At 36.4% G+C, this 18351-nt stretch overlaps 1 protein-coding gene across 4 annotated transcripts in view; it reads left to right on the forward strand.

Annotated features, from left to right (window-relative positions):
* LOC124709038 overlaps nucleotides 1-14433 on the forward strand; it is a 342602-nt gene extending 328169 nt beyond the window's left edge. For all 4 annotated transcript variants that reach the window (XM_047240687.1, XM_047240709.1, XM_047240701.1 and 1 more), the window contains one exon: nucleotides 14126-14433. In XM_047240687.1, coding sequence (XP_047096643.1) covers nucleotides 14126-14215 — 90 coding nt within the window. In that variant the 3' untranslated portion in view covers nucleotides 14216-14433. The remainder of the gene's footprint in view (nucleotides 1-14125) is intronic.
* Nucleotides 14434-18351: the final 3918 nt, after the last annotated feature.

Below are 18351 nucleotides of genomic sequence, written 5' to 3' on the forward strand. Positions count from 1 at the left end.
TGTACGTATAAACATGGATTTTTACATGTATATGTCTTATTTACATGAGCTTATGACTTGGTGGTTGTGTGAATGACAGAGAACATACACAGAGTTTTGGAGTTCAATCTTCAGTTGGTCCTGGAATATTTATCTGTCACACATCCTTTCTTTCACTCTGGCAATGAGCTGTTAAACGTAAAGAAAGCCAAATATGTCACGAGGTTCAGAGGCTACTGTATGTTAAACTATTGTGCCCTCCACTCTCTCTCTCTCTCTCTCTCTCTCTCTCTCTCTCTCTCTCTCTCTCTGCCCTCACCCCCTTTCCCCTGTAACTATCAGAGTGAGTCACCTTAAAGATTATATCAGATTTAGTTTTCATTACAACAGATCCACAGTGAGGAGATCTTCCAGGGTGTAGAACATTCCAGCAAACAAGAATACACAATAAATATTTTCAAACGAAAACATATGCTAATGTACCTTCCTTAGACCTCAAGTGAAATGATCCTCATAGATATGGAATAACTCAAAAAGTACTGAACATGTTTTCATTTAAAAGGCAATAGCAAAATCGTCACAAATTATATAAATGTCGAATACACTGAGGTGCATGTGATAATTCTCGGGCTATTGTAGCCACGCATCTTCAGATAACAAAATCACTGTACAACATTAATTTACAATGATCACATTACTGCAGTGAATTTTTACAGAAGTCAGATGAATGTAATATTCACATTGTTTGGTTTTATTCGTAACATATACACATTAGATGGTGCTGCTAAGAGATACACCAGTGGAATAAAAAGAGATGCCCATCAATAAATCCTTCAGGCTCTTCTTAAGTTGAACTTCATTACTAAAACTTTTCATGGCTGCTGGCAAGTTATTGAAAGTAACTGACTTCAAATCCTTGTGAAGATTTTTACTGACCTAAACATGACAGTTGGTTTGCATAAAAACTTCTGTTCGCAAACTACAAAAGATTTTCAGCAAGAAGTGGATTTCTTCTGAGAATCTGACCAACTGTGTTACTTCATATCCGGCAGTAACTGTGAGACACACAATTTAAAATGCTTCCTAACCCAAAATGGGAAAGGCATACATACTACAATGGATATATACAGATTAAATAATGCAGTTAACAACTGCAAAGAAGCAACAGGGTTACAATAATGTTTATTGAACTCATAGTAGATTTGACATTGTCTGTTGGAAGAATAACCTATGGAAGACTAAAAATGACTCTATTGAACACTTAATAACATAGCTATAAGATATTGTCTAAAAGAATGACAGCTTTAAATGGGAAAGATTGCTACTCACCACATAGAAGAGGCGTTGAGCGAAGACGGGCACAATAAAAAAGAGATGCTTGATATTATCAGGTGTCAGAGTGAAATCAAACATTGGAAACTCCAGGTAGCAATATCAACAGTGTAGGATCTAAGACGCTGGAGTTGGTGGTCATATGTGCATGAGGTATGTGTGTGTGTGTGTGTGTGTGTGTGTGTGTGTGTGTGTGTGTGTGTGTTTGTGTTTGTGTTTGTGTTTGTGTTTTACTGATGAAGGCTGTGGCCAATAGCTTTATGTAAGTGTCTTTGAATATTGACTGTCTGCAACTAAACGTGTCTTGTATATGGTAAGTAGCAATCTGTCTTTTCCTACATCGTTAGCTATCAGAGTAAGTCATTCATCAAATGGAGAACTCACACACACACACACACACACACACACACACACGGCCACTGTTGTCTCTGGGTGCTAAGGCAGTTAGGCCTTGTTTCCCAGAGACTTCAAAATCACAGTTTCCTTCTTCAGGGACTAAAAAAGAATTGGATAGGAGAAGTTAGGCAAGAATGCATGTTATTCAAAACCCAGGCTAAGAGGACACTAATTGTATGAGGAGGAAGAAAGGAAAAAATTTGGAACTTACAGCCACCATATCTTTGGCCCCCTCCTAACCAAATCAAATCATGTTTCTGTACTGTCTACTATGTTTGTTGTGTAACTTATTACAAACAACTGCTAAAGGGTGCTGTCGAGATAGGGTATTACAAGTGTTTTAAAGTTTGTCATTTGTTATTGTTAAAAGAATGGTGGCTCAAAAATTGGTGTAGTAGTTCTTTACATTGAGTATTTAAAGAAAAAGTGTTTTGTAAAAAAGCTGTAATTCCACGTGAAGGTTTTTCCTTAGGTGGTTTTCATAAATGCCTAATCCAATAACAATGCCTTGAATGGCTTTGTTCAACTATTTATAATCAGTTGCTTTTAATAGTTCATCATGACAATGCGAGATATCACACAGCACATCGAACAATTGTTTATTTAACTTAAAAGAACATCAAATTATGTTCCATTGCCTGTATTAATCTGACTTATAGCCCAATGAGTTCTTTTTCTTTCCTTATGCCACACAAAAAGGGTAGTGACAGCGATATTCATCACATTCAGAACCTGTTGAGTCCTTCGAAAAGCATGTTTTTGAGGTACCACAATCAGAATGGAAAAACTTTCCAGAATTGTTTCAAACGCACTCAACCTCTACAAAAAAATAACGCTCTTAGTCACTACTTTTGTAAAAACTTAAAGGCAGTTGCTGTATCGCTCCGCATCTCAACAGTATGGTGGTTGATTATATTTACTGTAGTCAATGTTGGAGAGACCAAAAAAAAAGCTTATAAGACAGAAAGGACTGTTACTTATAAGAAAGAAGAACAAACAAAAAAATTAGATTTTAATAATAACCATGTGGCAGGGAAGTATGAGAGTTAGTTGTACCTAACAAAGGTTAACTTAAAGAGAGTGATGGTATAGAGAGAAAATTTTCATCTCTGGAGTGTAAGAAAACTGGTGCTGGGCAGGTAAATACAAGTGGACCACTGCACTACAGCAGACATTCAGGTTTCATGCTGTAGAGGATGTGTGGCGAATGGGTACTGGGCATTCCCTTTGTCAACAGTTCATTTGTGTTCATTCATGTATTCTCCCAGTGGTAGTGGTCATCCTTATATAGGGAGTCTCGATTTCAGCTGACAAGCAATGTTGTTAGTTTAACATGTTGCCTTGTCATTAATGATAATGCTGGAGTGTGCTAACACACTGCCTGACAAAAATGTGTAGCACCCACAAGGGGGGAGGAAACCAAATGAAGCCTCATTAGTTGTGAGGGTAAAGAACTTGGCAGCATGAGCTCACTTACCAGTATGGTATTGCACCCCTCTAGCCTGAATGCATGCACTGATGCAGTTAGAAAGGGTTTAATAAACAGGGGGGGCCGCGCGAAATCCATATTCTTGAGGAGTAAAAACGTAGTTTCACTAAGTGCCGAGCATCCAGCGCATGTTGGTCTATCGATTATTCATATGATTTTGATGCGCATCTCTGTTGGTTTTCGAACACACTCTGTAAGTTGATTTCTGAATGAATCATAAGCCACGTGGGGTAGCCGTGCAGTCGTGGCGACTTTTCACTGTTCGCGCAACTCCCCCCGTCGGAGGTTCGAATCCTCCCTCGGGCATGGGTGTATGTGTTCTCCTTAACGTAAGATAGATTAAGTAGTGTGTAAGCCTAGGGACCGATGACATCAGCAGTTTGGTCCCATGGTAAAAAAAAAATCATAAGTTGATTTTTGAATGCGTGCATAGTGTACGTGATGTCTCTGTCAGGGGAATCCTCGTCGCATCTAGAAATAAACTTTCCTGGAGGCAAAAGGGGACTGGGCTATACAAGCTGAGCGGAGTAAAGCCAAACGAATGAACGCCAATCGCTGTCTGATTATGTGGTTGATTGTATTTGCGAATGATCAGCGTTGTTATAATTACTAGGGAAATCCATAATTCAGACTACCAGAGTGGAAATAAACGACTAACAGAAATAACAGGTAAGAAAGATTACGTATTATCTTCTCGGTGTATCAAGGAAAATGAAATTTTGTCAGAAAATTTTTGGCCAGATGGCTACACTAGTAAGGGCCAGTTGTACAGTTCCCGTCTAGCAGCCGCTTAAGTTCTATTCTGGAAGTAGCACGGAAAATGGTTTGTAGGAACATAACAGCGAGAATAATCAGGGATAACTAAACCTGTGATTGTGGCAGGGTTAGTGAAGTTAACCGCCAAATAAGTTTTGACAAAGGCAGGAATAGTTCCAGAATTAGTCGTGACAAGATTGTTTGTTAGAACGAGGAAGGAGAGGAAACAAATTATAGGGAAGTATATGATGATTCCAAATTTATATTAAAATCTCGTACTACTACTTTTCGATCTCATGCTCGAGAAACTAGAATGTATGAATAGAAATGTGAAACTATTTTCTAACATAAAGCTTTTTGCTTTTAGTAGGCCTAATAGGCATTTTATCTTGGTCTTCGTGAATTATATGACATGTTATAAAAATGACCATTTGTGCCAAAACAGTATCGTTTATTTGGTGTGTGTTACAATTTCGGCAATGTTAGAAAGACCTATTTTGTTTTATTTAGCAGACAGTGACAAAATAGACGTAATCAGATCAAGAAACCACACCAGTCTTGGGTACTATTTGTATTAACAGCTTACGCAGTGTTAGACAACAATAGTTCAATTTTTCATGTAGCAAAACGTTTGACGAACTTTGATGAGGTAATAGATTCTGTCGCAGAAAGGAAAACACGCTATGTAAAGCTGTAGCAAGATTAGAGAGAAAACAATGCTAGCAGCTAAGGATTGAAGAAATGTGTACTATATTGCTTGTCTCTTGTCTTTACTGGTTTTATGTATCCTATATTTAATTTTATGTCATCCAAATTAGAAATTTATTAGCTAACAGGCAATAAAGAGTGCAAATTTTCTGAAGAGTTCTTGTTCTCCCGATTACAAATAATCCCATCCAGTACTAATTGCGAGATTTATTTATTTATTTTTAAAAAAAAAAAAAAAAAAATAAAAAAAAAAAAAAAAAAAAAAAAAGAGGGGCAGGATGTCAAACCTGGCAACTGGGAGCAGGAGATGCACCACAGGACATTTTAATTTCCACTGTCCTGAATATGTTTTGATGGCATCCAGTACAAAATATATAGACGTTTCAATCCAACGGAGCGAAATACAGTGACCTTTGATAGAAGAATGCTGTGTGAAGAGGGGTGGCACTGCACTCTGGCACACTTAAGACTTCAGAAAGATGTGCACTAAAAAATGAACATATTTTTGAAAATGTGATTTTTTAAATTTTTGACGTATCTCAAACACTCGAGGGAGGGGGGTGGGGCTGGAAGGGGGGGAAGGATTTCCACTTTTCTGACAGCATTGCATTAATCGCCTGGTAGACCAGTGAAGTTATTTTTGTCAGTTTGCTAAAGAAATTTGGCTTTTATTAATCTTTTACTCAGAGGCAGTCAACGTGTTTGAAACAAGTGTTTAGTTCCACACTATTGGCTAATTTCAACTGCTTGCTGCATTTCAAGTGCACGTTTTCATCTTCTAGCACGTATGGCATTATGCCATAATAAAGAATCAAAAGTGAGCTAATACAGTACTGGTACTCCAAGAAAATTTACATCCCAAAACCCACTCTGAAAAGCATAATGTCAAGTCGAGGCCTACTTCATTGGGAATCTGGACATATGAATGTGCTCTTTAAGTATGCACTTTAAATATGCCATTTTAGTATGGTTCACAAAATTCTGATTCTCTTGGACTATCCTCTGATATCTTTTCTTTCTTTTGTGGCATAATGTAAGATCTTTTAATGTTTTACACATACAAACATACGTGCTTCCTGCGTCGTAGCAGCTGCCAAAGTGCGGTGGCGCCTGTTATTTGGCATTCTCTGACGACTACTGAAAAAAAACCTATTTCTAGCAAGTTCCGGGAAAATATTGTGAATGGTGGTTTGAAAAGCGTTACTTTAGTAGCTTCTGTAGAGAAACTTTTAAAGGGGGAGGAACATGCATTTATGTCAGACAAGGAATTGAATGTAAAGAAATCAAGTTCAGTAAGATAAAAAACATTGAAAAAGTATTTGAATATTGCATTTGCAAACTTAAAGACCTTAAAATAATTATTGTGTGTGTATACCGTTCCCCATCAGGCAACTTTATGGAATTTTTAGACAGTGTTGGAAGTCTTTATAGTGAGTTAAGACATTATACAGAAAGCATTATTGTATTTGGTGATTTCAGTGCCAACTGTTTAAATGTTATAAAACTGACCAATGTCTTTTGTTAGCATAATTTAGCACCAACTATCTTTGAATACACTGGACATGGAAAGAACTCTGAAACAATAATAGACCAAATATTTCTTGACTTACATAAACTATACAATGTTGTAGAAGTGATTGACACTGGATTCTCGGATCATAAAGCACTAAAACTTAGTATAATTAATGTATTCTGTAAAAACTCTAGGCCAAGTGAGAAACACATCCACAGGAGATGTATTAATGAGGACAACATTAGGATTTTTAACTCTGTGTTAAAAAATACAAGTTGGGATCTAGATAAACATGATAGTATAGACATGAAGTTTGAGTCATTTCTAGCTGATTACAAACATAACTTTGAAATTGCTTTTCCCCTTAAGAAAATTAAAGCAAAAGGCAATATTAACATATGGATAACACAGGGCAAAAGAAAATCTGGAGAGCAACTCAGAATGTTAAGTAAATCAGCAAGGCAAAATCTCACTTTGAAACAACGTGTTAAGTGTTATAGGAAATTATACAAGAAAGTAATTACTGCAGCAAAAAAGTTAAATAATGATTCATATATCAGTAGAAATAATGGCAACAAAAAAATGAAATCAGTGTGGAAAGTGATCAATAGTAACTTAGGAAGAAGCAAAGTAAGAAACAACAACAACGTTATTAAAACTGAGGACAAAACTATAAATGATCCATTACACATTGCCAATATATTCAACTGTCATTATACAAGTGTAGTTCAAAACCTCATACGAACCCAAAGTAGTACAGACATCAGTCATAACATCACATTGAATCCCAAAACTATGTTTCTGTATCCTGTAACAGTACATGAGGTAAAGAATGCGATCAGCAAACTAAAAAATAAATTATCCTGTGGCACCGATGGCATTCCAGACAAAATCATTAAACACAGCAGATATATTACTCCTCTTCTTGTAGATATAATTAATGCATCTTACAGTACTGGCACTTTCCCTAGAAAGCTGAAACAATCAATTATAAAACCATTATACAAAAATGGGGATCGCTATGATGTAAAAAACTACAGGCCTTTATCAGTGTTAACTTGTTTTTCAAAAATTATAGAAAGAGTAATGTATGGAAGACTCTCTACTTTCCTTAAAAGTGGAGTATTGGTCAATGAACAAAATGGCTTTCAAAAGAATAGATCAACTGAAACAGCTATATACAACTTTCTAAAACTTGTCCTAAATTCTATTGATAATAATGAAGTAACTTGTGGGGTCTTTTTAGATTTATCAAAGGCCTTTGACGTTATTGATCATAAACTACTGCTCAAAAAAATTAGTTGCTATGGAGTCCGTGGTACTGCTCATGCATGGTTTAAGTCATACTTATTTGGCAGATGCCAGAAAGTAGAAATAGTTCATGATGGAAAGTCATACTTTTCTGGTTATAAGGAAGTTAGTTATGGGGTGCCCCAAGGTTCTGTGTCGGGACCCCTGTTGTTCTTGATCTTTATAAATGACTTGCCAAACTATTTAACACAAGCTGATTGTGTACTTTTTGCTGATGATACAAGTCTCTTTATTAAAGCTCAGAATGAGACTGACCTTAACAGGAAAATTGAAACAACAACAGTTGAAGCAAGTAAATGGTTCAGGGACAACAGTTTATTTGTGAATGAGAAAAAAACATTATGGATGAATTACAGACATGTGTCAAATAATGTGAAGCCCAATATAACTGTGAAGCTAGGCCAACAGAATATACTACAAACGCCAAATACAAAATTCTTAGGAATTTGGTTAGATGAGCATCTAAAGTGGGACAAGCATATAGATGTGCTCAATAAAAAAATTAAGTAAATGTTGCTATGTATTTTGAATGCTTAAAAATTGCTGCAGTGATCAAACAGTATTGTGTACATATTATGCATTTATGCATAGTCTTTTGCAATATGGTATCATATTTTGGGGCAATTCAAGTCAGGCAAAATGCTCTTTTATTATTCAAAAACGAGGGATAAGGATCATAAAAGCAGCTGCACCTAGAGATCCATGTAGGGAATTTTTCAAGGAATATAAAATCATGACTCTTCCATCCATTTACATCTATGAAAGTGTATGCTTTCTGAAGTCTCACCCCCAGTTTTCTTCTTTAAACACTGAGTTCCATGACTATACAACAAGACAGACTAATGACTTTCACAGAGAAGTGCATAAGAAAGCCCAGTACAACAAGAGTGCAATATACCACCAGAAAATTCTCTATAGTGCTCTTCCCTTTAAAATTAAAATGATTCAGAAGCTGAACAGTTTTAAAAGTGAACTCAAAAGAATGTTAATTAGTAATAGTTTTCACAATGTTAGTGAATACATGAATTCTTTAGAAAGATAGCGTGCCTTCACCTATCTTATAATTCACTCATATACAAACTTGTGTCGTGGGGTAGACTCTTTTATGTACACACAAAAATTAATTAATTTGTCAATATAGAGTGTTATAATCATTGTTTCTTGTTACTGTCCATTATACACAGAATATATGTAACTTATTTGTCTCCTATATTGTTACAAATTTATATCATGTAAGCTATAACTGTTTTTGCCTACATATTTAATTCAGATTTGTTCACTGATATTTTTTACATAATATGTTGTTGTTCATATTTTTTCTGTATGTAACACATGACAAATCCCATATCATTGTACATGATAAAATGGGTGCTCAATAAATAAAAATAAAATAAAAGTAAATTTCCTTTTACGCAAGTTGAACTATGTGTGAGAATGTACGATGAATTTCTTAAATCACAGAGCATTTGATGACGAGCCGTTTAGGAGTATTTCGAGTCCAGATCAGACATTCATGTCGTCATTATGAGCAAATTGATGTAGTGCTACGGGAAGCTCTCTCTCCTCTGCAGTGTTGTTGTTGTTGTTGTTGTGGTCTTCAGTCCTGAGACTGGTTTGATGCAGCTCTCCATGCTACTCTATCCTGTGCAAGCTTTTTCACCTCCCAGCACCTACTGCAACCTACATCCTTCTGAATCTGCTTAGTGTATTCATCTCTTGGTCTCCCTCTACGATTTTTACCCTCCACGCTGCCCTCCAATACTAAATTGGTGATCCCTTGATGCCTCAGAACATGTCCTACCAACCGATCCCTTCTTCTGGTCAAGTTGTGCCACAAACTTCTCTTCTCCCCAATCCTATTCAATACTTCCTCATTAGTTATGTGATCTACCCATCTAATCTTCAGCATTCTTCTGTAGCACCACATTTCGAAAGCTTCTATTCTCTTCTTGTCCAAACTATTTATCGTCCATGTTTCACTTCCATACATGGCTACACTCCATACGAATACTTTCAGAAATGACTTCCTGACACTTAAATCAATACTGGATGTTAACAAATTTCTCTTCTTCAGAAACGCTTTCCTTGCCATTGCCAGCCTACATTTTATATCCTCTCTACTTCGACCATCATCAGTTATTTTGCTCCCCAAGTAGCAAAACTCCTTTACTACTTTAAGTGCCTCATTTCCTAATCTAATTCCCTCAGCATCACCCGACTTAATTAGACTACATTCCATTATCCTTGTTTTGCTTTTGTTGATGTTCATCTTATATCCTCCTTTCAAGACACTGTCCATTCCATTCAACTGCTCTTCCAAGTCCTTTGCTGTCTCTGACAGAATTACAATGTCATCGGCGAACCTCAAAGTTTTTATTTCTTCTCCATGAATTTTAATACCTACTCCGAATTTTTCTTTTGTTTCCTTTACTGCTTGCTCAATATACAGATTGAACAACATCGGGGAGAGGCTACAACCCTGTCTTACTCCCTTCCCAACCACTGCTTCCCTTTCATGTCCCTCGACTCTTATAACTGCCATCTGGTTTCTGTACAAATTGTAAATAGCCTTTCGCTCCCTGTATTTTACCCCTGCCACCTTTAGAATTTGAAAGAGAGTATTCCAGTCAACATTGTCAAAAGCTTTCTCTAAGTCTACAAATGCTAGAAACGTAGGTTTGCCTTTCCTTAATCTTTCTTCTAAGATAAGTCGTAAGGTCAGTATTGCCTCACGTGTTCCAGTGTTCCTACTGTCAACACCTGCTTTCTTTGGGAGGGTATTTCGCCTGTTTCATACATCTTGCTCACCAGATGGTAGAGTTTCATCAGGACTGGCTCTCCCACGGCCGTCAGTAGTTCCAATGGAATATTGTCTACTCCGGGGGCCTTGTTTCGACTCAGGTCTTTCAGTGCTCTGTCAAACTCTTCACGCAGTATCATATCTCCCATTTCATCTTCATCTACATCCTCTTCCATTTCCATAATATTGTCCTCAAGTACATCGCCGTTGTATAGACCCTCTATATACTCCTTCCACCTTTCTGCTTTCCCTTCTTTGCTTAGAACTGGGTTTCCATCTGAGCTCTTGATATTCATACAAGTCGTTCTCTTATCTCCAAAGGTCTCATTAATTTTCCTGTAGGCGGTATCTATCTTACCCCTAGTGAGACAGGCCTCTACATCCTTACATTTGTCCTCCAGCCATCCCTGCTTAGCCATTTTGCACTTCCTGTCGATCTCATTTTTGAGACGTTTGTATTCCTTTTTGCCTGCTTCACTTACTGCATTTTTATATTTTCTCCTTTCATCAATTAAATTCAATATTTCTTCTGTTACCCAAGGATTTCTACTAGCCCTCGTCTTTTTACCTACTTGATCCTCTGCTGCCTTCACTACTTCATCCCTCAAAGCTACCCATTCTTCTTCTACTGTATTTATTTCCCCCATTCCTGTCAATTGCTCCCTTATGCTCTCCCTGAATCTCTGTACAACCTCTGGTTCTTTTAGTTTATCCAGGTCCCATCTCCTTAAAGTCCCACCTTTTGCAGTTTCTTCAGTTTTAATCTACAGGTCATAACCAATAGATTGTGGTCAGAGTCCACATCTGCCCCTGGAAATGTCTTACGATTTAAAACCTGGTTCCTAAATCTCTGTCTTACCATTATATAATCTATCTGATACCTTTTAGTATCTCCAGGGTTCTTCCATGTATACAACCTTCTTTCATGATTCTTAAACCAAGTGTTAGTTATGATTATGTTGTGCTCTGTGCAAAATTCGACCAGTTGGCTTCCTCTTTCATTTCTGTCCCCCAATCCATATTCACCTACTATGTTTCCTTCTCTCCCATTTCCTACACTCGAATTCCAGTCACCCATGACTATTAAATTTTCATCTCCCTTCACAATCTGAATAATTTCTTTTATTTCATCATACATTTCTTCAATTTCTTCGTCATCTGCAGAGCTAGTTGGCATATAAACTTGTACTAATGTAGTAGGCGTGGGCTTCGTATCTATCTTGGCCACAATAATGCGTTCACTATGCAGTTTGTAGTAGCTTACCCACATTCCTATTTTACTATTCATTATTAAACCTACTCCTGTCCCCGTATTTGATTTTGTGTTTATAACCCTGTAGTCACCTGACCAGAAGTCTTGTTCCTCCTGCCACCGAACTTCACTAATTCCCACTATATCTAACTTCAACCTATCCATTTCCCTTTTTAAATTTTCTAACCTCTTTCCTCTGCGGTAGCTAATTTATTTGTGGAAAACTTTGAGAACAAGTCACTGGAATCGGCTAAAAATTTTACTGGCACATTTGTGTGATATGTCTTAAAGTATAACATGCGCAAAAAATATCAACATTATACGTGAAAGTTTTGCTTTTCTTGTAGCAGCACTATGTATATTAATTTACAACATTAACTTTTTCTGTTTGTGTATCCGCGCTACTTAAGTGATGTTGCTATTACCTGACTACATCACGTGTCCTGTGGTCTGAATATCCACTGTCATCGGCTGGTGGGATCACGTGACATGAGCTATGACTGGCTTACAAAAGTGCATCGCAGTCTCGATTACAATGGTTCGGAAAGTAACATGCAGTGTTTGGTGGAATTCGAATTTATACTTTCATAATACGAAAATATGCAGCGTACATGTTGCTGCACATCAAAAATCTTTCCAAAAGGAGTTTTCTTCCCTGAGTGTCGTTTTCTAAAGTGCCGGGAAATTCTACGTCCGTGTAACCATTCAAAGGGTTGATAAGTTTTACACTTCTGAGGGAAAATATACTGTCACTTAATAACACAGAAATTTTTTTTCCTTGACCGCGTATACACCCTGAAATTGTATTATTGCAATTTTCATTTCTTCTTCTTCTTCTTCTTCTTCTTCTTCTTCTTCTCCATACTATTTATTCTGTTCATTGGCTTTTTTGAAATATCTGAAACAACGCTTTTTATGTAGTGCATTGTTGATATCTTCAGTGCAGACTGATTTAATGCAGTCCTCTGTGCTAGTCTATCCTGTGCAGGTGTCTTGATCTCCACCTAATCAGTGCATTCAACATCCATTTGAACCTGCCAAGAGTGGGTCTACCTCCAGAAATGTAACCCCAGGGGTTCCTTCCAGTACCTAATTGACAATTCTTTGGTGCTTCAGGATGTATCCTGTCAACCAATCCCTTCTTTCGGTCAAGCTACATTTTTTTTGTAAACTTGTTATGCATTTGTTATTATGCTATTGTGCATTTGTTTGTCTTTTAAAGAGATTTTATAAGACTTTTGTCTTGTAGTAAGTGTGTGCTATTATAATGACATTTTCCTGTTTGATTCAATAAAGAATTCACTTTAATTTGGCAGTACATTGTAATTCCTTTTGTAATCCAACCATTATTCTCTTGTATTGCTTCTGATATATACAATTTTTAATAGGGAAGTATTACCAAAGCATTACACAAATGTTTTCTGGCATACGTTTGTGAAGACACATATTGGGATGTTTAGCCTACGTAACACCAAGGGAAGATATTGAATAAGATAAGAACCAAATGTGCAGATATCTTTTCAAATTTTTTTATTCTGATTACCTTGGTATTCCACCTCTGTTGATATGTGCAGTCAGTAAGATATTTAGGCAAACTGTGATATGAACAACTATAACACAAACTACAGAAACATTTTATGTTGTGATGTAAAAATATTAGTCAGGAACATAAGGAAGTCAGCAGTGTAGCTTATAATAATTTGATTGAGAAAAAGATAATATACCACATTAAACTGACAAGTTTGGCATGTTAGAAAATATGGATTACGCAGATGGAGACAAAAGGGGAAATTTGACAAAGGTATTTTTTTTTTTTTTTTTTTTGCATGCCAAAAGGTGTTACAGATGCAAAGATAGTTAATAATTAAAATAATGGTAGTCTTGAGTTAATGTCAGATGAGATGTTAGGAAGACAAAATGCAAAAAACTGTAGACATATTAATCTTTTCTCTATTATGTACAGGATATTCACTAAAATTGTCATCATCCACATGCAAAAAAAAGACAAAGAAAAACAGGATTTTAATCGAAGACAAGTGGGCTACAGGATTGGATGTAACTCAGTAGATCATTTGCAGTCCATGAACAAAATTACACAGCAGAGCAATAATTATGAATTACCACTTTGTCCAGGATTCATAAGTTTTGAGGAAGCTTTAGACTGATTTTCAGCTAAATCTGTGTCAACTTCTCCTTTGAAACAAAGCTATAAAAAGGCTATCCTATAATAAAATTGAAGCATTCATCCGTTTTCCATAATGTCAGTTATTTGTACTTTTTGTTTGTTACTCATATTTTAAAACATTCACATGTAAGGATCTTCTCATACATTTTGCAAATAATCACATCTATTGAAACTATTGACTTATAAATCTTATAGAATGTTACTATTAGCTTATTTCTCGGGTTTCTTTATTAAACTAACTGTTGCAAGGACCATTATATAATAATAATGTAATAGTTAAATAGAAAGAATTTATTTATTGATTTACTTTGCAATACCAATTACATAAGGTAGTTAAATTTTCATCCATTTATTGTTTGATAAGAAGAGTACTCAAATACTCACCTGTGTCATTTTATTTTCAGTGTATTCGCAGATGGTTTAAAGAGAACCGCATCTGTCCACTTTGCCAAGTTCACGCAAATGTGCAGGAAGAATTTCCACCTCTTAGTTAACAGCAGGCCATAAGCATTTAATAATGACTGATTTAATTTGGTGCTTTTTCATATTTTAATTGTTTTCTTTATTTGAACTTCATTAATTCCTAAGAGAAGTAAATATTTAGTCAGAATGCATTTGTGTTTTTTTTAGCAAAGTATCAAAGTTGCACTATATTTATACTTGCCAAAAAATATTAGGTTAACTGAAACTATTTTTTTCACAAACTTTTGTTACAAGCTATTAGTCAAATAAAGATATTTTTATTAAAACATTGTTTTTAAATATACCTAAATGTGTGTCTGTAATGTTGGATGCAAAAAAGAAAAAAAAAGTGAAATGAAGGGAAAGTTTGAAACACGGTGTTTCTTCATAAGATGCAAACTGAAAAATGGAAAAAAGAGAAAAGAGAGCATAGTCAAGGTGCAAGAAGTCAGAAATGTGTAGTGAGTATTAATGGAAGATATAAGTTAAGCAGCAAGTTCAGCATCACGGATAAGAGGTTGTGTAGACATAGATTGGGAAAGGAGGAGCATTGGAGCGAAACTAAAGTGGAAAAAGGCAGCCAGTAAATACAAAATGTGTGTTTCAAGCAAAAGGCAAGGGAAATTGTACACAATGCTGAATTTAACATAGCTAATTAGAAATCTCTTGGAGGCTCTGTGATGAACTTATGATATGAGAAACAGTCAAAACAAATAAAAGTATGAAAGAAACTAAACAGAAACTTATGTTAGGTAAAAATCACAAGAGGGCCTAGAACACAGTAACTAAGAATAAAGAGAAAATTGTATAAATATTCCAAGCTGCATGCTGGCACAAAGTAGTCAGCCTGGAAAATGTAGTTGTACAGGTGTGTGTATCTATATAGCTCCAAAAAAGAATTAGTCCAAAAGCTATAAAGTTCTCACTTTCAGTTGGAGTTCTCAGTTTTGTTTATGCACCTTTTGACGACTCAGTGACTCTACTGTTCGGTAAGTTTTACCTCTTTTTTTTTTAATCATGTGATGACTTTTTGTTACAAATAGACCATATAAAGAATAGGATTCAAGTTTGTTTAGTTCACAAATATTTGGTAAAATATTTTTTCTTCTATGTTGGAGATGTAGCTTCGTTGAGTAAGTCAAGCCAACTAGTGGAAAATACAAAATGAGAATACTTGCAACAAAGGTTTCTTTTTACTATGAATTGAATTTAGAATTTAGGACACAAACTTTGTGCTAGGTCATACTGGATAACTACAGTGAATAAGATATTACATTTTACAATTTAACTAATTTTTTTAAATTTATCCAAGCATTGGAAAGTTGCACTGACTTCTAAATGAAACAAATGAAATGAGCCTTGAGGAAAATGGAATGAGAATAAACATCCAGACAGAATATTGAACTCAATGAATTAACTATTTCTTTACAAGAAACTAATTCAAGGGAAAACTCACTAGTAGGGATGGTTTGTTATGCTTTTGTCTGACTTGTTGTGCACTGTCAGTTAAATATTTGTACTGTGTATATTAATTTGTTGAATGGTTTAGGTGACTAATAAATTTTGAACAGAGCTACTGGAAATGTGTTTCAGTTTAGAGCCTAGTTTTTAAATATTTATCTTGTCATTGTCTTGGCCGTTTAAGGCACAAATGATATAAGCTGCTAATTGGGTCACCAAACTGAGAGGACCAGCAGAGGCACCATCACTTAAGATTCTATACAGGATCAATCACAATTAGCAGGGGCCAAATGGACAGGGCACCAGGGATGCCAAACTGCATAATTTGTACATATTGTGTGTCAGAACTAGTGATAACAAACATAGGTGAAAATATAGTGGGAAAAGATAGAGGGGGGGGGGGGGGGGGATGATAAGTCACTTGTTTGGAAAAATGCTCCTGAACTGGCCGGGCCTGATCATTTCACCATTACATAATATACTCTTCCACCTACACAGTCTTCTTCCATCATTCCTAAACCAAATATTTGCAGTGCTTAGATAGTGCCCTGTGCAAAATTCTATCAGATCACTTCCCTTTCATTCCATTACTTTTCAATGTTTTCCTAATATTTATTCTTTTTGATTTCCTATTATTGAAATACGGCCCCCGGTATAAATCTGTTTTTGTTTCCCATAACATATCCTTTTGTCTCTTTTTTTTATTTTTTCATTATCTGCCTAGTATAAAGTATACTTCTACTGCTGTTGTGTGTCATGGCTTTGTACGTATCTGGACTGTAGCAATCTGTTTAGTATGCTCTTGATAGTGGCCAATCCATATTACTGTTTTCTTGTTGGTTATTACACCTCACGTCTATTATCCCTATTTCATTTGGTACTGATAACTCTGTACTTATTTAAACACTAATCTTCTGCTTCCTGCCAACAGCAAGTTCAATGACTCATTGGGTGAAACAGAGGGGCTGTGACTGTATACTAAGCAACGTGGCAGCTCTTGTACCAGAGTCAAATGTACCCTTTTTTTTTCCAGTGAGTGGTGATCTGTCTCCATACAGATATTTTTATTAATTTAAACATTATTTTCCTGGCTGCTAACTATCCATATAGGTACTAGAAAGAATTTTGCACTCTGCAGCAGAGTGTGCACTAATTCGGAACTTCCTGGAAGTTTAAAATTGTGTGTCAGACTGAGATTCGAACTCAGGACCTTTGCCTGTTGTGGACAAGCGCTAAGCTACCCAAGGATGACACATGACGTGTGCTTACAGCTTTGCTTCCACCAGTATTTCACCTCCTACCTTCCAAACTTCACAGAAGTTCACTTGTGTTTTTTTAGGAAATGACTATTTATATGGTAAATGTAAATGTCGTGTGACTAGGGCTTCCCGTTGGGTAGACCGTTCGCCAGGTGCAAGTCTTTCGATTTGACACCACTTCGGCGACTTGCATGTTGATGGGGATGAAATGATGATGATAAGGACAACAGAACACCCAGTCCCTGAGCAGAGAAAATCTCCAACCCAACCAGGAATCGAACCCGGGCCCTTAGGATTGACATTCTGTTGCGCTGACCAGTCAGCTACCAGGGACGGACATTTATATGGTGACAAAGTATATTAAAAGGTCTCCGTAGACCAATGCAAAGTGCGCCATGGAAAACAGAAAATGCTATTTTTTATTTTTGAATTTAGCTCACAGAATTTTAGAAAAATTCTGATAGTGAATGCTACTTTATGTGTTGGTCAGCCTTTTTACCTTGCATGCAAGTACTAGTGGAGAAAGATATGTATCGCTGGAGATGTAGACCTTATAAAATAGAAGTACTTATAAATTAGATACTGCTAACTGCCACCAGTAACAAAATAAAATTTGTTGCTCTGGTTATCAAGAAATTGCTTATTATAAAGCTTTCATTAAGTGTAAGAAGAAAACATTTTTGTAAGATATTGTCGCAGAAGAAGCCAAGTAGCACAGTCGCCGTAGTCTGGTGGTTATGATACTAGATTTTGCATGGAGGGTCGAGAGTTCAAAACTTACCTGAACTGAAAAATTTTAATTTCTATATTCAGTTCGAGTACATTCTAGAAGCATCCACAAACAGAAAGAAGCATTGTACTGGAATGTTCTGTAGCTGTATATATACCATTTGTGTTCTGGCAGGAGGTAGTTCGCTCCACACTCTTGTATGTGCAAGTGCTGAAGAAACCTTCGTTAAGTGAAGTTAGTGTTTGTCATTCATCGAATGACACCTTCTTCTGCATGACATTCTGGTGGAGGCGCTGGGTATTGGAACTTGTGATACCGCACATTATTGACGACACAGTGGCTCCCATCAGGCTGCGACAGAGCCGCTGTTTACGTGGCAAGAAACCCGAGTTCAATCCATATTCAACAGATGGCAATCTATCAGAGACAGAAGAAGAAGAGGTTGTCACGATGACAGCAACTGTGTGCCACCACATTAGACATCCTTCTGGGTTCTCTGGTGCCAATGGCCAAGATCCAAACAATGGCTGAAGGTATATGAGCGTATACCCAAATTTAACAAATGGGATGACACCGTGTGTTTGGCTAACGTATTTTTCTACTTGGAGGGCACTGTCAAGCAATGGTATGAGAACAATGAGGAGAAGTTCACAAGCTGGGAAGTATTCCAGGTGGACTGTGCAAGTATTTCGGCGACACACAAGACCGAAATGCAAGG

Source organism: Schistocerca piceifrons, chromosome 1 (genome assembly GCF_021461385.2).
Source record: "Schistocerca piceifrons isolate TAMUIC-IGC-003096 chromosome 1, iqSchPice1.1, whole genome shotgun sequence".
NCBI classification, from domain to species: domain Eukaryota; kingdom Metazoa; phylum Arthropoda; class Insecta; order Orthoptera; family Acrididae; genus Schistocerca; species Schistocerca piceifrons.